The 26,542-nt window shown below is 39.8% G+C and overlaps 2 protein-coding genes across 2 annotated transcripts in view; one reads left to right on the top strand and one right to left on the bottom strand.

Annotated features, from left to right (window-relative positions):
* Positions 1 to 26,542, bottom strand: part of FGF13 (fibroblast growth factor 13) — a 201,396-nt gene that overhangs the window by 137,366 nt on the left and 37,488 nt on the right. The gene's annotated exons all lie outside the window — the stretch shown is intronic.
* Positions 1,826 to 2,380, top strand: LOC132482059 (large ribosomal subunit protein uL22-like). The gene has a single exon (XM_060087081.1). It carries the CDS (start codon positions 1,826 to 1,828, stop codon positions 2,378 to 2,380), a length of 555 nt encoding a protein of 184 aa, XP_059943064.1.

Raw genomic sequence — 26,542 nt, 5'->3', positions numbered from 1 at the left:
ACTTCAAAACAATGGTTTTCTCAGGGACATTCAGATGTTACTTTGGGAGAGGGTGTATGTTGCAACATGGAGGGCATGTTGTGATGTGAAGAGGTTGGAACCTTCTCTTATTGCTGGTCCTGACCAAGAGAGCACGCAGGCTTATGGAAAAGAAAGGCAGAAAGTTGCATAGAACACTGCAGGCAAAAAGCACTGCAGCAGAAAGTGCACTGAGTCAGGTGTTTTGAAATTCCTCATACTCAGTTGCTCCATCCCCACTATTCCTACCCACACTGGTTCCAGATGCCTATGCCCACTCTCACCTCGACCCTCTCTACCAAAGGCACAGGGTTCAGCTGAGTTTGGCAAATTTTGACCAATGATTTTAATTCAAGAAAACAGCTAAGGCTGAAAGAATAAGTAGGAAAATGACTATTTTTTGAATGCTGAATACTGAGCAGTTTGATAAGCAAAGTGTTTAGCAAACTTATTTCATTTAATACAAGAACCCTATGAGAAAGTTTTATGTACGAACACTTATATAATACCTGATTCTAAGCACTTCACAAATATGGCTTCATTTCAATTAATCAGCATAACATTCCTATGAGGATATACGCTATTGTTATTTCCCTTCTATGGGAAACTGAGGCATAGAGGGATTACTTGACTTGCCAAAGGTCTAACAGCTGGGGTTCATAGCCAGGAATGTCAAACTCAGTGTCTGGGCTTTTATGCTGCATCTCTGTTTCAGAGAAAAAATATTAGGTCCATTGGATAAGAATGCCCTCAAATTTTTGTTATGAAACCTATAAACTTACCTGACTCTGCACCTTCTCTGTTTGGCTAAGATATTTACCAAAACGTCCATAACACAATAATAAAACCACCTGTCATGCCAAGGACCAGGAAAATCACAATGTGAATTTTTTAAAAAAGATAATCAACTAATGTCAACACTGAGATGACTTTGATGTTGGAATTATCTGACAAGGATTTTAAAGCAGCCACCATAAAAATGCTTAAACAACAATTAGAAATTCTCATGAAACAAATGAAAAAATATAGAATCTCAGAAAAGAAATATAAATTATAAAAAAGAACAAAATGGAAATTATAAAAATGAAAAATACAATAATATAAATTTAAAAATCACTGGATGAAATCAATAGTAGATTGATGACAGAGGATAGAATCAGTGAACTTGAGAATGGATCAACAGAATTCACAAAATATGAATAACAGCAATTAAACAGACTGTAAAAAAAATGAACAGAACCTCAGAGATCTGTGGAACAACAACAGAAGATCCAATATTCATATCATAGGACACCAAGAAGGAGAGGAATAAAATGGAACTGAAAAAATGTAAAAACATAAGGGCTAAAAACTTCCCAAGTTTGGTGAAAGATGTAGACCTATAGATTCAAGATGCTGAGCAAACTCCAAATAGTATAAACACAAAGAAATGCATGCCAAGACACATTATAATTAAACTTCTGATGAATAAAGACCAAAAAGAAATCTCGAAAGCAGCCAAACAGAGACAACACATTACCCAGAGAGAATACCTATTCGATTGACTGCAGATTTCTCATCTGAAACCACGAAGAACTGGAGGGAGTATCACAATCTTTCAAGTGAAATTCAAGAAAATTTTTTCCAGAAAATTATTTTCTCTGAGAAAGGGCATGCAAAGAGAATGAAAACACGAGCTACAGTCTGGGAGAAAATATTTGCAAACCACATATCTGACTATAACTATCTAGAGTATCTAGAATATATAGAGAACTGTCAAAGCTCAAGAGTAGCTTTTCTGGTAAATGGCCTGAGGTGACCTCTAAAAATGGTTCGCTATTCACTTGACCCAGAAAACCCCACAAAATCATGCAAGTCAAGAGGTTCAACTCTTCGTGTTCACTTTAAGAACGCTCGTGAAACTGCCCAGGCCATTAAGGGTATGCACATCCGAAAAGCCACCAAGTATCTGAAGGATGTCACTTTAAAGAAGCAATCTGTGCCATTCCGTCATTACAATGGTGGAGTTGGTAGGTGTGCCCAGGCCAAAGAGTGGGGCTGGAAGCAGGGTTGGTGGCCCAAAAAGAGTGCTGAATTTTTACTGCACATGCTAAAAAATGCAGAGAGTAACGCTGAACTTAAGGGCTTAGATGTAGATTCTCTGGTCATTGAGCACATCCAGGTGAACAAAGCCCCCAAGATTAGGCGCAGGACTTACAGAGCTCATGGTCGGATCAACCCATACATGAGCTCTCCCTGCCACACTGAGATGATCTTTACTGAAAAAGAACAAATTGTTCCTAAACCACAAGAGGAGGTTGCCCAGAAGAAAAAGATATCTCAGAAGAAACTGAAGAAACAAAAACTTAAGGCCTGGGAATAAATGCCGCAAAAAATAAATGCAAATAAAAGTAAAAAGAAAAAAAACCCAAAAAGCTCAAGAGTAAAAATCAAAAAATCCAAATGGAAAAAAAAATCGACAAAAGTCATAAACAGATATTTCACCAAAGTGGATATATAGAGGGCCAATAAGCACATAAAAAACCATTCAAAATCATTAGCTATCAGGGAAACACAAATTAAAAGCACAATAAGATACCACTGTACACTTAGGAGAATGGCTAAAATAAAAAAATAACAAGAGAAAATTCTGGTGATGATGCCAATAACTGGATCACTCATCTATTGCTCTTAAGAATGTAAAATGGTGCAGCCACTCTGGAAAATGGTTTGGCAGTCCCTTAAAAAATTAAACATGCAACTAACTATCAAATGACCCAGTAACTGCACTCCTAAGTATTTATCGCAGAGAAATGAAAACCCATCTTCACACAAAAATCTGTACAAATATGTTTATAGCAGCTTTATGTGTAAGATCGGAAAACCAGTAGGAAACAGCTCAGATGTTCTTTAATGGGTGAATGGTTATGCTAAGTGTGGTATATCTATATCATGGAACTCAGGAATAAAAAGGAAAAAAAATTATTGATATGCACAATACCTGGGTGAATCTCAGGGAATTATGCTGAATGAGAAAAGCCAATTCCCAAAGTTTACATACCGTGTGATTTCACATATACGGCATTCAAGAAATGACAAAATTATAGAAATGGAAAAGAGATTAGTGGTTGCAAGCAGTGAGGGGTGGGGGAGGGGTGGTGAGAGGGATGCAGGAGGGTGACATATGTGGTTATAAAAGAGCAACATGAGGGATCCATCTGGTGTTGGAACCGTGTGTAGTCCTAAGAGTGTTGATGCACACACAACTCACACAAGTGATAAAACTGTATAGAATTTAATATGTATATGCACACACAAGTGCAGGTGGTGCTGGGGAAATCTGGGTAGAATCGGCATTTTATAGCAGTGTCAATGTCCTGGGTGGTATATTGTACTGTGTTAATGCAGGATGTGATTGTTGGGGGAAGCTGGGCAGGTCATGCAAAAAAAATCTCTGTTTATTTCTTGCAACTGCATGTGAATCTACAATTATACCAATAATAATTTCCATTAAAAAAAATCAAGTGTTGCTCGGTCACTTAAGGTTCCATAGTCCTCTCTAGCAACCACCTATTTTTTTAGTTTCCCTGCACAACCAGCTTCTGATTTCTCTGTCTCATCTTCCTCATCCCCAATCAATTCTCAGTCCACCACAATGGATCCTATCACTCTACTGAAATGGCTCTTGTCAAGGTCAACAACGATCTTCTTGTCATTCTATCCCTATCTTACTTGATGTCTCACCCTGCTGACTGCTCCTTCCTTCTAGAAACATTCTTTCCCTCTCCGTCTTCACAGGTCACTCCTCAATCTCCCTTTTGGGCTCCTCTTTCTCTATCTGCCTGTTTCTCTTCCTTCCAGATCATTCAGTAATTAACTTCATCAAGACCAGCAAGGTACTCACCACCTTCTCACAGTTAATCATCTACCCTATGTCTTCAATTCACTCTATCCAAACCTTTGACTCAACAATCCATCACTGTATTCACTCTCTTGCAAACAAGCTTAGCTCACTAATTTCTCTCTCCCTCTATCACATCTGCCTTGCAAAGTCCCAACTTCAGTCAACTCTCCTCTCTGCCTACTACATCCCTCAGTTTGAGCAGCTGAATATTGTCTGCAAAAACACACAGTAGTGTTGGCAGGTTTCATTTTAAAATTTAAAACCCTGATTTTAAATTTCAAATGAGCCCTCTATGTTGCCTGAACATCACACCACTTGCTTTCATGTTCACATTCCTACTGTCCAAAACAACGATTTCACAGCTTTCTCTCCCTTCTCAAACCTACAAACAAACCCAACATCTAACCTTTCTCTCACAGATGATGTTTTTGCCCCACTCAATTGACAAAGTAGCAGGCCTATAGTGAAATGTCCCTGCTTCTCTCTGTGGCTATCTCCTCCACTTGTGCTCAGTGTTCACTGCATCCCCTCTAGCCTTCTAAGGGGTCCCCTTCCTCTCATTATTCCCTCGCTTTCTTGCATCTCAAATTTCTCCCTCTCCCTCTGATCATCTTCAGCAGCAAATGGGCTTGTCTTAGGTATCGGCCATTTTTACAAAAAATTCCTTTTACCCTAAATCTCCATTCCACCTGCCAACTCATTTCTGATCCACTTCACAACAAAATCTCTTGTGTAAGTAGTCTGTAGTCAGCATTTTGACTTTACATCTCTCATTTTTAAAAAAATTATTTATTTATTTATGGCTGTGTTGGGTCTTCATTGCTGCACGTGGGCTTTCTCTAGTTGTGGCGAGTGGGGGCCACTCTACTGCGGTGCATGGGCTTCTCACTGCGGTGGCTTCTCTTGTTGCAGAGCATGGGCTCTAGGGGCACGGGCTTCAGTAGTTGTGGCACGCGGGCTCAGCAGTTGCGACTCGTGGGTTCTAGAGTGCAGACTCAGTTGTTGTGGCACATGGGCCCGGTTGCTCCATGGCATGTGGGATTCCCTGGGACCAGGGCTTGAACCCCTGTCCCCTGCATTGGCAGGCGGACTCCCAAGCACTGCACCACCAGGGAAGCCGCTACATCTCTCATTTTTTCCTCAACTCTAGTTTCAGTTTCTCTCCTCACCACTGAATCTACAGACACTGTTTTTGCAAAAGTTATCAATGACCTTCATGTCATCGAAGTCAGTGGTCTCTTCTCTGCTCTTAATTTACTTCATTCCCAGGAGGACTTGACACATCTGACTATTCCATCCATCTTAAAACCTGTTCTTCCCTTGGCTTCCAGAACGCTGCACTCTCCTGGTTCTATTTCTATTACACTGACCTTGCTCCCAATCTGTTTTGCAGCCTCCTTTTCTTCTCATCCTAAGTGACCTCATTCAGTCCTATAGCTTTAAATACTGTCTATGTACTGATGACTCCCAGGTTTACATTTCCACTCATATCCAACTGCCTACTTGACATCGCCAATTGGATGTCTAATAGGCACCTTAAAACTATCACAGTCAAGTGAGGGGCACCGGCTTCGGGTGTGTGTGCCTGGAGCACTCCAGGCTCTGGCCACTTTCAAGAATATCTCCATGGATTCCCAGCCGGGGGTCGGGCCAAAGCTCCTGCATTGGGAGTTCCAAGTCTGAAACACTGAATTAACAGAGAATCTCAGACCCCAGGGAATATTCATCAGAGTGAGGTCTCATGGAGGTCCTCATTTCAGCACCAAGACCCAGCTCTACCCAACAGCCAATAAACTCCAGTGTTGGAAGCCTCAGGCCAAATAACCAGTAAGACAGGAATGCAATCCCACTCATAAGAAAAAAAAAGAGGGCAAAAAAAAAAGTCACAGATGAAGGCGCAGGTAAAAACCTATAAGACCAAATAAATGAAGAAGAAATAGGCAATCTATCTGAAAAAAGAATTCAGAGTAATGATAGTAAAGATGATCCAGAATCTTGGAAATAGAATGGAGGCACGGATTGAGGAAATACAAGAAATGTTTAACAAAGATCTAGAAGAACTAAAGAACAAACAAACAGAGATGAACAACACAATAACTGAAATGAAAAATTCACTAGAAGGAATCAATAACAGAATGACTAAGGCAGAAGAACGAATAAGTGAGCTGGAAGACAAAATGGTGGAAATAACTGCCGAGGAGCAGAATAAAGAAAAAAAAAGAATGAAAATAATTGAAGACAATGGCAGAGACCTCTGGGACAACGCTAAAGGCACCAACATTCGAATTATAGGGGTCCCAAAAGAAGAAGAGAAACAGAAAGCATCTGAGAAAATATTTGAAGAGATTATAGTTGAAAACTTCCCTAACATGGGAAAAGAAATAGTCACCCATGTCCAGGAAGCATAGAGAGTCCCATACAGGATAAATCCTAGGAAAAACACAGCAAGACACATATTAATCAAACTAACAAAAATTAAATTCAAAGAAAAAAATATTAAAAGCAGCAAGGGAAAAACAAAAAGTAACATAGAAAGAAATCCCCCTAAGGTTATCAGCTGAATTTTCAGCAGAAACTCTGCAGGCCAGAAGGGAGTGGCAGGATATAGTTAAAGTGATGAAAGAGAAAAACCTACAACCAAGATTACTCTACCCAGCAAGGATCTCATTCAGATTTGATGGAGAAATCAAAAGCTTAACAGACAAGCAAAAGCTAAAAAATTCAGCACCACCATACCAGCTTTACAACAAATGCTAAAGGAACTTCTCTGGGCAGGAGCCAGAAGAGAAGGAAAAGACTTACAATAACAAACCCAAAACAATTAAGAAAATGGTAATAGGAACATACATAGTGATAATTACCTTAAATGTAAATGGATTAAATACTCCAAACAAAAGACTTAGCCTGGCTAAACAAAACAAAGACCCATACAAAAACAAGACCCATATATATGCTGTCTATAAGAGACCCACTTCAGACCTAGGGACACATACAGACTGAAAGTGAGGGGATGGAAAAAGGTACTCCATGCAAATGGAAATCAGAAGAAAGCCGGAGTCGCAATACTTATATCAGACAAAATAGACTTTAAAATGAAGACTGTCACAAGAGACAAAGAAGGACACTGCATAATGATCAAAGGATCAATTCAAGAAGAAGATATAACAATTGTAAATATGCATGCACCCAATGTACAATCACCTCAATATATAAAGCAAATGCTAATAGCCATAAAAGGAGAAATAGACTTAACACAATAATAGTGTGGGACTTTATCACCCCACTTACATCAATAGTCAGGTCATCCAGACAGAAAATCAATAAGGAAACACAGGCGCTAAATGACACATTCAACCAGATGGACTTAGTTGATATTTATAGAGCATTCCATTGGAAAGCAGCAAAATACACATTCTTTTCATGTGCACATGGAACATTCTCCAGGATAGATCACATGCTGGGTCACAAAGTGAGACTTGGTAAATTTAAGAAAACTGAAATCATATCAAGCATCTTTTGCAACCACAACACTATGAGGCTAGAAATCAACTACAAGAAAAAACTGCAAAAAACAAACACGTGGAGGCTAAACAATATGCTAATAAACAACCAATGGATCACTCAAGAAATCAAAGAAGAAATTAAAAAATACCTAGAGACAAATGAAAACAAAAACATGATGATCCAAAACCTATGGGATGCATCAAAAGCACTTCTAAGAGAGAAGTTTATAGCGATACAAACTTACCTCAGTAAACAAGAAAAACCTCAAATAAACAACCTAACCTTACACTTAAAGCAACTAGAGAAAGAAGAACAAACAAAATCCAGTTAGTAGAAGGAAAGAAATCTTAAAGATTGGAGCAAAAATAAAGGAAATACAGACGAGGAAAACAATAGGAAACTTCAATTAAACTAAAAGCTGGTTCTTTGAAAAGATAAACAACATTTTTAAACGTTTAGCCAGGCTCATGTATAAAAAAAATGGAGAGGGCCCAAATCAATAAAATCAGAAATGAAAAAGGAGAAGTTAGAAGCAACCCCACAGAAATACAAAGAATCATGAGACTACTCTGAGCAACTATATGCCAATAAAATGGACAACCTAGAAGCAATGGATACATTCTTAGAAAGGTACAATCTCTCAAGACTGAGCCAGGAAGAAACAGAAAATATGAACAGACCAAGTTGCCAGCACTGAAATTTAAACAGTAATTTAAAAACTCCTAATAAACAAAAGTCCAGGACCAGATGCTTACATGGGTAAATTCTACCAAACGTTTAGAGAAGAGTTAACAGCTATCCTTCTGAAACTATTCCAAAAAATTGCAACATGTGTTCCTTTTGGAAGGAACACTTCCAAATTCACTCTATGAGGCCACGATCACCCTGATACCAAAAAGAGGCAAAAATATCACAAAAAAAGAAAATTACAGGCCAATATCACTGATAAACATACATGCAAAAATCCTCAACAAAATACTAGCAAACTGAACACAGTGATACATTAAAAGGGTCATACATCATGATCAAGTGGGATTTATCCCAGGGATGCAAGGATTTTTCAATATCCACAAATCAATCAATGTGATACACATTAGCAAACTGAAGAATAAAAACCATATGATCATCTCAATAGATGCAGAAAAAAATGTTTGATAAAATTCAACATCCATTTATAATAAAAACTCTCCAGAAAGTGGACACAGAGAGAATATATCTCAACATAATAAAGGCCATATATGATAAAGCCATAGCTAACATCATACTCAAAGGTGAAAAGCTGAAAGCATTCCCTCTCGGATAGGAACAAGACAAGGATGTCAGCTCTCACCACTTTTATTCAGCATAGTTTTGGAAGTCCTAGCCACAGCAATCAGAGAAGAAAAAGAAATAAAAGAATATAAATTTGAAAATAAGTAAAACTTTCACTGTTTGGAGGTGACATGATCCTGTGCATAGAAAATCCTAAAGACACTACTAGAAAACTACTAGAGCTCACCAGTGAATTTGGTAAAGTTGCTGGTACAAAATAAATATACAGAAATCTGTTGCATTTCTATACACTGACAATGAAATATTAGAAGGAGAAACTAAGGAAACGCTCCTATTTACTATCACATTAAAAAAAAAAACCTAGGAATAAGCCTATCGAAAGAGGCAAAAGACCTGTACTCTGAAAACTATAAGACGTTGATGAAAGAATTGAAAACCATACAAACAGATGGAAAGATATACTGTGTCCTTGCATTGGAAGAGTCAATATTGTTAAAATGACTGTACTACCCAAGGCAATCTACAGATCCAATGCAATCCCTATCAAATTACCAATGGCATTTTTCACAGAAATGCAACAAAAAATTTAAAAATTTGTATGGAAACACAAAAGACCCCAAATAACCAAAAAAATCTTGAGAAGGAATAACAGAAACATAACTGGAAGAATCATGCTCTCTGACTTCAGACTATACTACAAAGCTACAGTCATCAACACAGTATGGTACTGGCACAGAAATAGACATGTAGATCAATGGAACAGGATAAAAAGCCCAGAGATTAAATTCACATAGTTATGGTCAACTAATCTATGACAAAGGGGGCAAGAAATTCAATGGAGAAAAGACAGTCTCTACAAAATGTGGTGCTGGGAAAAGTGGACAGCTACATGAAGAAGAATGAAATCAAACATTCTGTAATACCATATACAAAAATAAACTCAAAATGGATCAAAGACCTAACTGTAAGACCAGATACTATAAAACTCCTAGAGGAGAACATAGGCAGAACACTCTTTGACATAAATTGCAGCAATATTTTATTGGATCCATATCCTAGAGTAATGGAAATAAAAATAAACAAGTGGGGCATAATCAAACTTAAAAGCTTTTGCACAACAAAGGAAACCATAAACAAAACAAAAAGACAATCTGCGGTCTAGGAGAAAATATGCAAATGATGCAACCAACAAGGGATTAATTTCCAAAATATAAAAACAGCTCATACAAATTAATATTGTTAAAAAACAAACAACTTAATCAAAAAATGGGCAGAAGACCTAAATAGACATTTCTCCAAAGAATACATACACACAATCAACAAGTGCATAAAAAGATGCTCAATATCACTAATTATTAGAGAAATGCAAATAAAAACTACAATGAGGTATCACCTCACACCGGTCAGAATGGCCATCATTAAAAAGTCTACAAACAATAAATGCTGGAGAGGGTGTGGGGAAATGGGAACCTTCCTACACTGTTGATGGGAATGTAAATTGGTGCAGCCACTGTGGAAAACAGTATGAAGGTTCCTTAAAAACCTAAAACTAGGGCTTCCCTGGTGGTGCAGTGGTTGAGAGTCCTCCTGCCGATGCAGGGGACATGGGTTTGCGCCCTGGTCCAGGAGGACCCCACATGGCGCGGAGCAGCTGGGTCCGTGAGCCACGGCCGCTGAGCCTGCACGTCCGGAGCCTGTGCTCCGCAATGGGAGAGGCCACAACAGTGAGAGGCCCGTGTAACATGAAAACAAACAAACAAACAAAACAAAACAAAAAACTAAAACTAGAACTACCATATGATCCAGCAATCCCACCCCTGGGCATATATCTGGAGAAAACTCTAATTCAAAAAGATACATGCACCCCAATGTTCATAGCAGCACTATTTATAATAGCCAATACATGGAAACAACCTAAGTGTCCATTGACCGATGAATGGATAAAGAAGATGTGGTATATATATAGACAATGGAATATTACTCAGCCATAGAAAAGAATGAAATAATGCCATTTGAAGCAACATGGATAGACCTAGAGATTATCATACAAAGTGAAGTAAGTCAGAAAGAAAAAGACAAATATATGATATCGCTTATATGTGGAATCTAAAAAAGTGATATAAATCAACTTTTTTACAAAACAGGAACAGACTCACAGACATAGAAAACAAACTTATGGTTACCAAAGGGGATAGTGGGGTGGGGAGGGAGAGAGAAATTAGGAGTTTGGGATTAACATATACACACTATTATTTATAAAATAGATAACCAACAAGGACCTACTGTATAGCACAGGGAACTATGTTCAATATCTTGTAATAACCTATAATGGAAAGGAATCCGAAAAAGAATATATATATGTGTGTGTGTGTGTGTGTGTGTGTGTATATATATATATATATATATATATATATATACACACATAACTGAATCACTTGGCTGTACACCTAAACTAACACAACATTGTAAATTAACTAGATTTCAATTTTAAAACATGGTTAAAAAATTCATATCATTCATTTCCTTACTTAAAAGCTTCCAGGGACTACCCAAGAGACTTAGAATAAAATCTAAACTCCTTTTCCTCCCTATTTTCCCAACCAGTCCTGTGGGAAAAGCCAGGGAGGGATTTCACCCTCCACTTTCCAGAAAACAAACTGGGGGAGAGGGCAAGGGAACCAACATATAAACTCCCACTCCATATCTGCACTGGAGGAGGAGAAGGTTGTTTTATTTGTAGGAAATTAAAAGCCCTTGGCAGTTCTTTACCAAGCCTAGATCAAATAGTCTGGTATTTCCAGGGTCTTCCCGGGGGACTGATTTCCATGTTTCTCTAATCTGAAGCCCCTGCTTCAAGTGGGCTGGTTTCTCCAAGGTGTTACAGTGAGCCAGAGAACTTCCTGCCTCCAAGAGTTTGTTAGAATTCCCCCATCCATCTCTTTACCTCACCTCCTACTGTCCTTTCTCACCACCCAGCAAAATGCAACCATCATTCACTACCGTGGCCGGAGGACAGCACTGACGAAAGGAAAGGTAATGAAAACCTTGGCCTTCTGTCTTCTGGTCCAGCTAGATCTGCCACTAAGTAGCTGTGTGACTCTGGGCAAGCCACATAACCTCTCTGAGCCTTAATGTTATTGAAATGGTCCCTGTTAACACTAAGATTCCATAATCAACTGCTAGTTTTCAAGTTGCAACACATTACCAATTCTACTAGCACCAGGTCAAAGAGAGGAAATGTAATAGTTTTATAAGAAATAAACAAAAAATAATCATTGGGACTTTCCTCTTTTTCCTTGGAAAACCTTCATGGTTAACCAATCTTTCTTTAGTGAGACAGGGAAATCTTTAAGCTCCTGAACCAAAACTGCCAATATCTGCTCACTTACTAGCTTCCAATTTGCAAGAGTTTGAGACTAATTTCTTTTAAGTGGTGGATCCTGCTTGACTTTTCAAAGCAGAAGATTTTTCCTCATTATCTGCACTGTGAAAATGTTTTAAAAGAAATTAAATGAGAAACGATTAACTGATATTTGAATTAGCCCTTAATCACCCAGATGTGGCTGCAGGAGCTCCAGGGATGTGCTGTCTCTGGTGGTCCAGATTTTGCTGCACAGAGAAAGTACGCTGGGCAAACCCAAACTGCCCACCCAGTGCCCAAGCCTAAGTAAGGCTTCACAGCCTTTCAGCCTCTTTCCTCTCCTATATCCCATCCGTCATCTGGTCCTGGATCTACCCAGAAACACTTCCTAGATATGTTCAGACCCAAAGAGCCAGCCCTTCCCCCTTCACCTATCTTAATGCTTTTTTTTTGTTTGCTTTCACATCTCTGTGCCTTTGTCCTTTGCCTTTAATAAAATCTCTGCCTCTGATATCCAGGCTTAGTTCCCATTCCACCCTCTCAGATGTAGCTGAAATGGCCCCTCCTCTGTGAAGTCTCCGCTGCACTCTGCCCCACCCTTCCTAAAATGAGCAGGAGTGTGTCACAATAACTTTTAGAGATTCCCCGTCAAGGCTGTCTTCTTTCTCTCTGTATTGCCAGCATCTGGCACAAGGCTGGTGAATTTGCAAAGTAGAGTTGACCCTTGAACAACACAAGTGTGAATTGCGCAGGTCCACTTACACGCGGATATTTTTTTCACTAGATACATAGTACAGTACATGCTCGATGATCCACGATTGGTTGAACCTGCAGATGCAGAACCTCGGATACAGCCAACCAACTGTCAAGTTCTAGGCAGATTTTTGACTCTGTGGAGGGTCGGTGCCCCTAATCCCCCCATTGTTCGAGGGTCTGCAGCACTTAATCACTGTCTATTGAATAAACGAGCACGAGAATGGATCCTCAGAACCTGGATTTGTACATGCAGGAAACAAAAGTTCTACTTCCTTGACCTGATGCTTACTATGATGTCAAGGCCTGCCTTCTGTATGTCACTGTTCACTGGCCGCTTTCTTTAGGGAAGTCCTTTTCCTCTACTATTGATTGTGGTAATGCATTTGAACTGATGTCGAAAGACTTAACAGCTGTTTCGTACTTGACTGCAATCAAAAGAGGCAGGAACCAGGCTAATGTGGACTGTTGACCTGGAAGGCTCCCTCAGTGGTCTGAATCGTAATATCTTGATGTCTGAAGCAACACTTTTAACTTCTGTACAAAGCAAGATATTTAAGAACAGTCAAGCTGGTTTTGTCACTCTAATGACCCTAATTGGAATTCGCCAGTAAAACAAGAAGAAAATCTCCATGAGCATTCGGCTAGAAAAGTAAAAAGCAATTAAAAAGGGTTCATTTGTTAGTTGTCTACATTTCTCAGCTTTTCCCAGGACATATTTAAAATCTACGAATTCTGACAGGAAAGACATTAGCTTTGATCTGTGGTCTTGATATCAAAATGTTTACCATAGTTAAAATGTTTGCTCCTCACAACGTAATTCACCCTTAGCTCCTTCACTCCTTTTTAAACTCTTCAGACATGCAATTTCACCCAAGAGTGCCTGTAACTTAACTGTATCCCAAGAAATTAATTTTCAGGGGCATATGTTGAGTGGTGTTTCTAGTTTCTCACAATCATACTATCTTTCTCCTTCTAAAAGCTCAGTCTTCTCTACAGGAGGACCAAGATGCATCTCTGCATTGCTCCATAGTGCATGGTAGGACGTCTAGCATAGATTCTGCCTTCTCTGAGTTGTAGCTGATGACAACAACAATAACAATAATGAATATAATAAACATGCATTGACACCAACTATAGTTTCTGTAACTTTTACTATTAAATCTTAGCATCTCTGTAAGATAAGGGGTATTATCCCTATTGTGTGTGGATGAGGAAACTGAGCTTTAAGAGATTTTCAGTGTCTTGCCCCAAATTGTGGTTAGTGGGTGGCAGAGCCTGGAAACAAACCCATGTCTCTCTGTCCCCAAAGCCAAGACACTTTTTTCTCTTACAGGAGCCTCTGACCAAAATGGATTGCTTCATCTCATTTGTTTTGCAGGTGAGCAAACTGAATCCTAGAGAAGGTCAGTGAACATGTCCAAGGTCACATCAAAAGGAAGTGTTTTGAGTAACTTCAAACCCAGTTCTGTGAGATTCCTAAGTTCTTGCGATCTCTCTTATACTACCCTGTTTACACGAATGGAGGGACCTCAGTTGACCTGAGGCTGATCTCATGGGGTGTCAGGGTAGCTTGGGGACTGGAGGGCACAACGGGTGAGTGGCCATATTTTAAAAGGTAGGAGGGGAGGGTAGCCACCATCTCATCTTCCTATTCCTAGTGACTCAGTTTGGCCCTGGGCAGCCTGATTCCCTGTGGTTCAGAGCACTGGTGGGGGATGCTGATTCTCACACAAGATATGTACACATCCTAATCCCTGAACCTGTGAATATTACCATATTTGAAAAAAGAGGGTCCTTGCAGATGTCATTAAATTAAGTATCTTGAGATGAGATCATCCTCAATTATCTGGGTGGGCCCTAAATCCAATTACAAATGTCCTTATAAAGGAAAGGCAAGGGGTATTGGAGGAAGAGGAGGAAAAGATACAGTAGAAGAGGAGGTGATATGAAGACAGAGGCATAGATTAAAGTGATGAAGTTACAAACCAAGGAACACCAAGGAATGCCTGGAGCCACCCCAAACTAGAAGAGGCAAGGAACAGATCCTCTTCTAGAGCCTCTGGACGGAGTGCAGCACTGCCAAAACTCGATTTTGGATTTCTGGCCTCCAGAAATGCGAAAGAATAAAATTCTGTTGTTTTAAGCCACCAAGTCTGTGGCCATTTGTTATGGCTGCCACAGGAAACTAATCCACGCCCTGAGTGTGGCTTGAGGTGCTTCCATCTGCAGACACACAAAAAGAGAGCTCTGTCTACCTCTAGGACTGAGTAGTTTGATCATGAGAAACCCCCAACCAGGAAATCCAGGGTGCTTAGAATGCAGAGTGCAGAGCAATCTTAGACTGTAACGTGCAAGGAGTAAGTGGATGGCGGTCAGGGCCTAGCAAAGGCCCTGTGATTAGAAACACCTGGGCTAATACAGGTGTCATGAAAATCTTGATAGGCATGAAAGGAAGGATTCTAAGAAACTAGGCATCAATACCATACAAGATGTACTAACCTATAAACATGAAGGATTCAGCAAGGCTTCAATTAGGACAATTTGTCCTGCCTTTACACTTCACCTGAAGCTGCATGATGTGGAGAAATGAGCATAGACTGTGCTCTAAAAACCTTGGGTTTCATTTCTGGCCCTGTCCTAGGTCCCAGAGTCATTGAGCTGACAATGAGTAGACAGTTTCTCAGTTTCCTTATCTGCAAAATTGAGACAATGCCAGGAACAATCTCATTGAGATGTCAGGACTGAGTTAAATATTACAAGTTTACATGAAGAATCACTGACATAAAACAAGTGCTCACTAAATAGTAGTTGGTATTCTCTTCAGTCATGAGACCTCAGCCTGCAGCTCTGTCACTGCTATCCTTTCCTTGAGCTGGTTCAAGAGTAAGAGGCAAGATCTATTCTCACAACCAACGTTCTAACCTAAGTGTAAGAGGGCTCAGAGCAGGAGCCTCCTCTCCATCCTGGACCGAAGTCTCAAAATGGTGAAATCCAATGGACTTCTTAGCTCTGAAAAAGAGTGGATGGCTTCTCACTTTTATCTGCTCATTGTTTCTCAGATCTTATAGCAGAATTCCCTGAGTGAGGTATGTGACTTTTCCCAACCATTATTTATTTGTAACTTACAATAAAATTTTAGTCACATTCATGAAATGAATGATTCATTGAGATTACATCTTTAAAAATGAAATCAACAGTACAATGCAAGCTACCATCACAGTTACTGGGCTAGACTCTGTCATGACATTTTGTGATGGCAGTCACTTCAGTGGCTGGGAAGACTGGATGACGCAAGGGACATGGCATCAGGAATGAGTACTTTCTATGAAGTCACACTTCATTTACATCGTGACATCAAACGACTGAATTCATTTTCGTCTGTTACACTCGGTTCTCAGGCCTTACCTGGAGTCTAATCTGTCAGATCTTTTCAGAGGTGTTACCAGTGAAATCTGTCAGCATGACAACTGGTCTCTTTTATTCTTACTGTTAAGTGTTCCTGCATTCTGGGATTCTGACAACTGAGAAAACTCCTGTAACTTCTTACTTAATTATGGGAAGCCTCAGAGGTGAACAAACAGACCTACTGTCTGAAAGGCAATAATTTTATTTTAAAATATTCGCCAGCGAAAGGAGAGGTCAGGCTAGAGTAAGGAAAATTCAGTGCTACCAAGTCACAAGTTCATTCTGCTGTAGTGGATCAGTCATTTAAAGGAGAATAAAACAGAATGCTAAGTAACTCCAGCCAGGAATAATACCATGTATGTGTTTGTCCTTAATGGAAGAGGTATTCTGACATTCTGTGCTGTGTCTGACATCTTAGAGCTTCTCCACAGAAGTACACAAAAAATCAAACTCAGACAATCCAAGTGTGGTTTTCTTCGTTTTATTGGGAGTTCTCTTTATAACTATAAACACAGGGTATAAGAAGGGTCAAGTTATTCCCTCAAGAAGGAAAACTGTAGGTGGAATGGAGCCAAATTAATTAACTCCTACATAGGTTTAAGTTATTTATAAACCTGAGAAATAAGCACAGCCTGGATTTACAAGTGCCGGTAGCTATAACACACTTAACTCTTTATGAACCAGCTAAAAATACTCCAACCCTCATTTCTACACCGGAGAAATTTTGGTTTAGCCAAGTCAGTTCTGCCATCCTCACTTATTCTTCACACTATATGAAAAGATGCCTGCAGTCCTAAACGAAACACAATGAATCTAGGCTAGTTTGTTCCGTGAGTTATTTCTGTGAGTAACTGACAAACCCACTCTGAATCATCAAGATCCATACAAAGTGAATGGCTGTCATGGATTCTTGGCAGATAACACATGAATGGCAAGTCTTGAGCAGGTGAGCCTCAGGAACACACACAGTCTACATTGTGAGACACATTACACAAGTTGTAAGACAGAAGTTTGGGAATATACAACGAGTTGTGAAGATAATCGGGGAGTGATTCTTTTCATATACAACATGGTTCACATAGGGGTCCCATTGCAGTCGAGTTCAGAAAGACTCTGTAGAAGCAGAAAGAGTTATAGAACTGGACTAGACCAGACAAGTCTGAAGACGGGGACCATAAGCAATAAATATAATTTATTGTCCAAATCAGGAAATTTTTGAAGATGAAATGAGGAGTTATTAATAATTGCATCCAGACCTAGTTCTAAGGCATGGGGAGGGCACTGCTAATATTATAACTGATATTGGCAACAGAGAGAGAACATCTTGCATGATGCCTGGCGTGTAGAAAAGTTCGATAAAGTTTTGTTGAATGAATAAATAAAGTAAAATTGGATCACTTTACTTCTCCAAAGGTTTTCAGTCAAACATCCATTGCGGTTGTTATACCATTATTAAGAACTTCATGGTAGCCATGGTTTTGATTCAATTTTGTTATAATAAAGGGAGAAACTGGAGTTATAACCACCAAATCCAATGGTTTTGTCTCAGCTTACACTCTCCTTGATCTTTTGAAGAATCTAACAGTATTGGCCACTTCTCTCTTACCTTGGTTTCCATGACACTGTGCTGTCCTGGTTCGCTACTTACTTTTCTGACCACTGCTCCCTGTCCTCTTTTCCTAGTTTCTCTTTGTCTGTTTCTTCCTTGGTCCTAAAACCAGGTATTCAAGGGGGGCCATCCTCGACTCCTTGCCCTCTCTTTCTACCCGTGTTCCCTAGTGGTCTCATGTACTCTGTGTACTCCTCACACAATTCTTAAATTTGGGCCTCCCTCCAAAGCATCAATTCTGCAATACGATGTTGCACCTACATCTTGGACTCATCTTTTTGAAATAGAACTCAACATGTTAAATCAACTCTTCCTTCTGCTGTCTTTCTTTGAAAGGCACCTCCATTTGTCAAGGGACCAAGTCTTGAATCCTCAAGCTCATCATTTTTTTCTTCCCTCTGAGCCATACATCCAAGACAACACCAAGTTCTCCTGGACCTTTTTAGCAAATTACTCCTACATTTGCCCAACTCTAAATGCAATTGCCTTGGTTCAGGCCTACCATCTCTTTCTTGCTATGGTGTATCAACCTCCTAATTAGCCTTTCTGCTTTCATTTCTAGCTTCCTAATCCAAATCACTGGGGTTTGAAGTTTCCTCTATTTGGATGTCAAGGCCTGACCTATCTTAGCTGCATAATTGCTACTGCTGAAAAACAAGAGAGGTAATTCAGAGGTGATCCAAGCGCTAGAGAAAGTGAGTAGAAATCACTACAATCCCTTCTAATAGCTGAAAGGGCAGGTAGGAGATAGGGGACTGGAAACTGAGTCAGGACGAGCATCCAGACTGCTGGAGGGTAGGAGCTGCTTCCTATTTATCGGGGTCCATTCGGTGTCATTCATCTCTACTCGGGTTGCCCAGGAAGCAAACGTAAATGCAATGTTGCTTTCTGGGCAGCATAGTGAGTCTTTCGATTTGATGCCAGATGGTGGGGTAGCACCCAGTCTGATGTAGGACTAAGAAGCAAATGACGGCAAGAATCCACCCTTTGAAAAATAGTGCCTACTTTGGAGCAGTCAGTACCATCCTTTCTGACTGAGTTCCAGAAAGGAGTCAGTTTATCTGGGTGACCCTTTCAAAGAGAGGCCTATGTTACCACATTTAGACCTAATGTACTTCATAAAGCCTGACACACTTTGCTCCCACAAAACTTAAAAGTTTCTTCTTCATTCACTTGAAATATCCTCAGTTCTCTAATAAGGAAAAACTGTTGAAGCTAAATGGCAAGCACCCTGCTTCTCATCTATCCTCTCAAACCCCTTTTCTTAGCTTTTTGGTGCCACTCACTTCACACTCACGGACAGATTCTTCAAAGGTGACATTGCATTTTCTCGTAAAATGCCCTCTATCTCATTGTCACAGCTCCTCCTCCCGCCATCATTCCCTGTCACATGTCACCTGCACCTGACTGGTGCAATGCACTGTGGGCCTGAAAGCATCACTCAGAAACCAAGACTCTTATTTTCAATATGCACCTATATGCACACAGGGTGGGCAGACACAATCATTAGCTGGAGCCAATAGTGCCTGACCAATGATGCTGTTGATGAGAATTCTTCATCGCTAATTAGCCCAGCATTATATATGTGTCTGTGGGATGCACACACACACACATATACACACACACTTGAAACCACACACATTATCAAGCTCTTCCTGGTTCCTAAAAGGAGAATCAGTAACATGATATACCACCCTGCCTATGCGCGTCATGTGGCTTTTCTGCTTTGTCAATTTGACTTAGGTTCTTTTTGTATACACACATCTTATTTTTAAAAGGCTTCTTTGCAATTCAAATCTCTGTTGTGTAAGATTATCAGAAGAAACTGTTCAATTCAGTCTTGCTTTGTGTTATATTGTGGTTAAGTTTTGAAGGAGACAAATTTCAATTTTTGAGACTGTCCTTCCCACCAAACTACATTCAAATAATTTTAACTCTGAAAATTATGATGTACAGTCTTAAAAGTCTTAACAAAATTTTTTTTTTAATTTTTAAATTTTTGGCCGCACCAAGTGTCACGTGGAATCTTAGTTCCCCAACCAGGGATTGAACCCGCGTCCCCTGCAATGGAGGTGTGGAGCCTTAACCACTGGACCACCAGGGAAGTCCCTTATAAGTTCACTTCAGACTATGGGTTACAAAAGAGCCCCACATTACTTTTAAAGAAATATTGAAATAGCAACTTAATAGTAGGGCAAAGGTTAACAATCTTATTTCATACTACCTAATGTTATCATGACTCATTTGAGATTAAAAAGGAAGACTCATAATAATTACTTGTTGATACCAATTAAATGGAAAGGCAGATGTTTCAAGTAGGTGCAAAATTAATGTCAGATGTCAAGTTGACGTGGGTTTCTCTATGTTATATAAATACAAGTCAGTATGTGTATAACCTCCTATACATTCAACTTTAAATAAGCACACTTGGATGTGGCTAACAAAAGCCATCTATGGTGACTCTGGGGAAATAAATATACAAGGTAATAGCAGATGCCAAGTTATTTTCAGATACTGGTGTCTCAGGAAACCTCTCTTTCCTGTCCTGAAAGTCTTTCAAAATTCCTTGCTATATTTTCAGATAACTTGATACATGCCACGTGAAATAAAATGAATTGATATAATGGCATAAAATATGTGATAAACATAAGCACCCACATACACTGAGGAAGAAATCTAAATATTAAAATGTCTGAAGCTCTTGTTAAATTGAATGGCTGGATGGTATTTTGACTGTATTTGTGACCCAGCAATCTAAAGGAGGAGGGTAGGGGTGGAGGAGTCTGTTAGGGCCTACAATTTAATTAGTCCTGTGCTAAGTGGCTGGAATGGAAAAACAAATTAAATTTTCATGATTCCAAAATGTGTAGGGCCAGTTGAATTCTGCAAGTGTTAGGACCTAAGCACTGTTAATTCTACAGGGCAAGGGGGAAGTAGGGGCACTATTAGAAATCTGGTGTGGCTGATGACCAGAATGAAAAAGTCTATGAACTCTGTCCATCTTTGTGGCTCCAAGATGAAGCATGGTGCTTGGCATATAGTGGGTACTCAATAAACAGATATTAATGAATGAATAGATTAACAAAAATTGATACTTAAATAACAACACTGTTTTCCAAAATACTCTTAATTATTTCAGTCCATGGCAAATACTGGATCTATACTTCTCCATGCCCATCTTACTGTAATCATTGTTGTTCTTGTTGAAGACTTATTCTCCCCTTACCACTCATATTTTTCTTGCTATATCACCTACCTAATCACTGAAATTAACATACCCTTAGGTTGACCAGAAGTAAGGAAACATTTCTGAAAATGATCTCCCAATTTAATGAAAGAATCTAGTCAAATTAGGAGTTTGAATCTATTATTTATACTTTTAGAACAGCAAATTTCAAACTTATATAAATGAAACCATTGGCGGAACTCAGAATAAGAAACAATTAACAGCAGAGCTAGTATGTATGGGGAGGTGGCCTTTGGTCTCACCCTGAATATGTCTGACCTCTAACTTCATCCTCTCTCTCCTAGCATTCCGCAGTCCAGAAGCCCTATGGTTCTGAAACGCAGAGTTTGAAAACTAGTGCCCTAGGACATGCCTTCAGCAAGGGTAGAGAAGGGAAGCCGAGTTCTAACGCAGGGTGAGGGTGGGAGGCATGGATTTGGAGCTGGACAACAATAGAATGACTTGAAAGAATACATCACAAGGTGAAATAAGCATGAGCTACGATCAGATTATGGCAGCCTCCTGGAATAGCACAGCCACTGGTGGCAGCTGCCTTAGCAGAAACACTCAGAGTGCACTGGTGCAGCTCCTGTCAACACTTCCAAGTGTAGAAAGTGCTTTTCTCCCCATATGCTTTCCCACTGGCACATCTGTATTTCTTTCCAAAGCTTCACCACCTGAGAAACTGAGTTGATACTACACCAAAGAAACTACTCTGCATCCTGGTCCAAGCAGAGGGTGTAACCTCAGGAGGAAATGGTTATCTCTGGCGCCGGAGACACACCACACAGGGGACAGACAGCTGAGAGTCTCTGAAAGTCATGTGCCCTGCTGCACTCCACTGTCCATATCCTTTAACCAGGAGCAAACACTTTGGCAAAATTGGGGCATTTCCACCCCAAAGCCAAATGGAACGCAGCACCCAGGGCACTCTGAGAAATGTCAAAGTCATCAAATCAAGCCATATCAAAGCATACCCTCACAAAGAACTAAGGCCACACTATATTTTAGCAGAGCTTTGAATGCTTACACCATTCCTCTCTCCCTGGGCATAGCCTTTAGGGCCCAGAACACATGCCACTTCCTGCAGGAAGCCTTCTTCTACTGCAGTCTTCAACGATCAGATCTCTTGCTTCTCAGGCGTTCATTTGCACTGACCATTTCTACCACATCTCTCAGGCTAGACACCATGTAATAGTACACAGTAATGAACCACTTAGTTCTAGGCCCAACTTCTAGAAATCAGCCACCTAGGTGGGAGCTGTGAACAATCAGTAGCTTCAGTATTGAATTCTCTCTTTATTGCCACATTCATAAAGCCAACAGCATATCTTTACTTCGATGTTTAATGGACATCTCAAAACTGACATGATCATAGGAGGACATGAGATTTCCAATCCCATGACTACTCAATCCTGATTTTCCCCCAATATTCCCTACCTCCGTAAATGGCACCTCCATCCAGCCAATTTTTCAGCCCTCAAGCCTAAAATTCATCCTTCATTCGTATCACTCCATCAACTCCTACATCCAATCCATCAATAAATCTCACTAAGTCTACCTATAAAATCTATTCCAAATCCAACTACTTTCATCATCTCCACGATTACTCTCGAGTCTAGACCAAACCACCATCATCTCCTGCCTGTACTGTGCCCACATCCTCCTAACTGAGCTCTCTGCTTCTGCTGTTTGTTGAGCCATCGTGGTCCATTCTTTCATTCTCATTCTCTCTCTCCCTACCCCCTTTCTCTTCCCTTTCCCTCTCCCCGACAAATGCTTTGGTCAACTGAAACTTTATTAGGAAATCCAATGGAACCAATAGCTGCCCCTTTGTTTCACTTTCCTTTTGTTTCTTGTTCTGGTCTCTAGAGCAGGTCTGAGCTCCTGACATCCATTTATCAAAAGACATGTAAGAGCTCCGAGTTTTCTCTTCTTTTTCTCCAGTATCCCCAGTTCTTTCAACTATTTCTAACAGGAGATGCGTTCTTGACATCTCAGGGTGCTCTCCTTTGGATTCTCTCCAGTTTGTCCACATTTCCCTTAATTTAAGATTCTTCTTCATAAATAGAGGGCTACCTACAGATTGGTCCACACAAGAAGTGCACAGCTTGCCTTGATCTGGTCACCACATTTGTTCTAATGAAGCTTGGAAGACTATGTTATTTTAACAGCTGCTAAACAGAAACTATTGGATCCAGTTAAGTTATGGGTCAATCTAGATACCTCCTCCAGATATCAAAAGCACTGCACCCAAAGCAGTTTTTCTAATTTTGAACCTCAGTGTAGAATTTTCTCTACTTGTTAAGTTTGGGCTGATCATTCCAGACTGTCAAAATATTTTTGAATCTTCATTATTATCACAGTCATGATCATCATCCCTTACAACTCTTCTCTTTGGTTTTGATAAGTTGCTCTCTGGCTTCGGTGAAGTCACTGATGAGAATGAATGAATGACTAAGTGATGAACTAGGACATTTCCAGCTCAGAATACAATTGGAGTAGGTGTGGAACAGATTTTTTCTTTCCTTTTCAACTTATATATGTAAATGGAATGTTCATTAAATATATTTTTGTATTCTGAAAAGCTTCAATAGTCCAAAAAATATCTAATTTTCTTAAAGTTTTTCCATTCATAAAAGACACAAAAATAGACCTGAAGAAATGGAAAGTCATTCCTTTTTTTTTTTTTTTTTGCGGTATGCGGGCCTCTCACTGTGGTGGCCTCCCCCGTTGCGGAGCACAGGCTCCGGACGCGCAGGCTCCGGACGCGCAGGCTCAGCGGCCATGGCTCACGGGCCCAGCCGCTCCACGGCATATGGGATCCTCCCAGACCGGGGCACAAACCCGTATCCCCTGCATCGGCAGGCGGACTCTCAACCACTTGCGCCACCAGGGAGGCCCCATTCCTTGTTTTTTGATAGGATGACTTGACAGTATAAAGATGTCACTTAATTTATAAGTTTAATATATAGAGTTAAATTATAAATTTGACATAATCCCAATTAAAACATCAAGTTTTTAAGGAACCTTCAAATTAGACAAGCTGTCACTGAACCTCACATGGAAAAATTAACAGGGGTCATAGAAACACAAAAATGAAAAACTGTGAGCAGGTACTAGCCTTACCAGAAAATAAAATATACTATAAAGTCTCTATAATTGAACAGGTGTGGTACTAGCACATATTTACAGACCATTGAAAAAGAATAGGAAATTCAGAAATAGACCCAAGTAAATATGGAACTTTAGAATATAAGGAAGATCATATATTGAATAAATGGAGCAAATATAAACTTTTTTGATAGATGGTGCAGGGACAAAGGTTAACCATTTGGAAAAAGAAAATTAGATCCACACGTCACACCATACATTAGAATAAGTTCCAAATGGATCAGGGATCTAATGCAAAGTGAAACCATACAAGCACTAGAAGAAAATATGGGTGAATCCCTCTTTAATCTGAATGTAGTAAGAGGTCTTCTAACTAGAACTCCAAATCCAGATACAATAAAACAAATGATTTTTAAATCTCATTGTATAATAATAATTTTTTAAATGAATGCATGTCAATAAATACCATAAACAAAATGAAAAGGTAACTGACAAACCAGTAGAAATATCTGCAACATGCATGACAGGTTAACAGCTAATATCTCTAATATGTAAGTAATGCTGAAAATCTGAGGGAAGAAAAACAAATCCCAGATAGAAAAATGGCCCAAAATATGAATAACTCACACCAAAAGATGATATAAAAATAATCTTTAAGCTTATTAAAAAAATTCACCCTCACTCATACTAAATGATATGCAAGATAAAATTACGTTAAGAATCCATTTCTCACCTATCAGATTGGCAAAAGTTAAAAACTATAACATTCTCTATAGGTCAGGTTGTGGAGAAACAGGCACTCTCATATATAGCTGGTGGGAATCCAAACTGGTACAACACTTGGGAAGGGAATTTGGCAATATTCAACTGAATTATATATGTACTTACTTATTGACTCAGCAATCTCACTTATCAGGATTTACCCTGAACATCTAGCTTCAACAATATGAAAATACATAAGCATAACATTATTTATTGCAGCATTATAACAGCGAAAATGTAGGAAAACATGGTATACTATAGAATACTGTTATTGTGATTTTTCTGGAAGTCAAAAATCATGTCAAAATAAAAGGGAAAAAAAAAGGATTTTTATCCTCTGAGGAGACCTTCATGAATTTATCAGGAGAATTTTCAGCCCTCCCTTGTCATAGTATCCATCTCACACTGCATTTTAAAAATAGAGAATCAAGGCTTTAAATGTATAAGTGAACACAATATTTAACAAATCAGTAATCACACTGTTGTAGTCCTCCCCAGACTAAGAATAAATTCTGTAAGAAGTCAGTCAATCAGTCAACACCATTTATCTTGAGAATTCCCATTGTGCAGAGAGCACTCCAGGAGGTCCCATCTCATATCACGGTAAAAGTGATGGAGGTCGTTCTGCTTATTCTTCCACGTCTCCCTAAAGTACTTATCGAGGACCTTTGAGTCCTGCTTACCAGGACTTAAGCATACTGCCAGGGCGGTTAAAGAATCCCTGCAGGGCTTCCCTGGTGGCGCAGTGGTTGAGAGTCTGCCTGCCAATGCAGGGGACTTGGGTTCATGCCCCGGTCCAGGAAGGTCCCACATGCCGCGGAGTGGCTAGGCCCATGAGCCATGGCCACTGAGCCTGCGTGTCTGGAGCCTGTGCTCCGCAGCAGGAGAGGCCACAACAGTGAGAGGCCCGCGTACTGCAAAAAAAATAAAAAAGAATGCCTGCAAATGCTGGGTTTTCTTTCTTCTGTATGGGAAGGAGGGCAGTCTGCAAGCCCTTACTCCCTCAAGTTTCCTACAGCTCAGTGTCATCAGCAAGGGCCCATAAAGAGCCTGAATTTGCTTCATTTGAAAATCAAACAGCAACCTGAAGAGAAGTGGTTCATAATACCCTTTAGAATGCATAGGCCACCTATGGATTTCTCTCACTTCTTCTGCATACACTGGCAGGCTAAATTTTTGCCACTTCTCTGTAGGGAGCATGTATGCTTTCCTTCTTAAAGAAATGTCAGTGTATCAGGGAGGCTGTAGAGGAAATACGTAAAAGAATGGATGGGAAATGCGGACAGTTAGAACTGCTAAGGTCTCTTCCCACTCAAAGATGGCATGATTATATGGTTTAATTCCTCTGAAAATTTTCTGATCGATCCTTCTTCAAGAAGATGTAATTATATGTGCTGCCTTTGTGCCTCCTCCAGTTTTGTACCTAGGCCACTGGATTGAAATTAAAGATGTACGTGTTTGTCTACAAGAAGCATTGGCAAACTTTTGCTATAAAGAATCCAATAGTAAATATCTTAGGTTTTGTGGGCTACATGGCCTCTGTTGCAACGACTCAATTCGGCTGTAGTAGTGCAAAAGTAGCCATAGACAACATGAAAATGAAGGGGAGTGGTTGTGTTCCAAGAAAATTTT

Source organism: Mesoplodon densirostris, chromosome X, assembly GCF_025265405.1.
Source record: "Mesoplodon densirostris isolate mMesDen1 chromosome X, mMesDen1 primary haplotype, whole genome shotgun sequence".
Lineage (NCBI taxonomy): Eukaryota > Metazoa > Chordata > Mammalia > Artiodactyla > Ziphiidae > Mesoplodon > Mesoplodon densirostris.
Note: the sequence above shows the minus strand (reverse complement) of the source record. Positions and strands in the feature narration are given on the sequence as shown.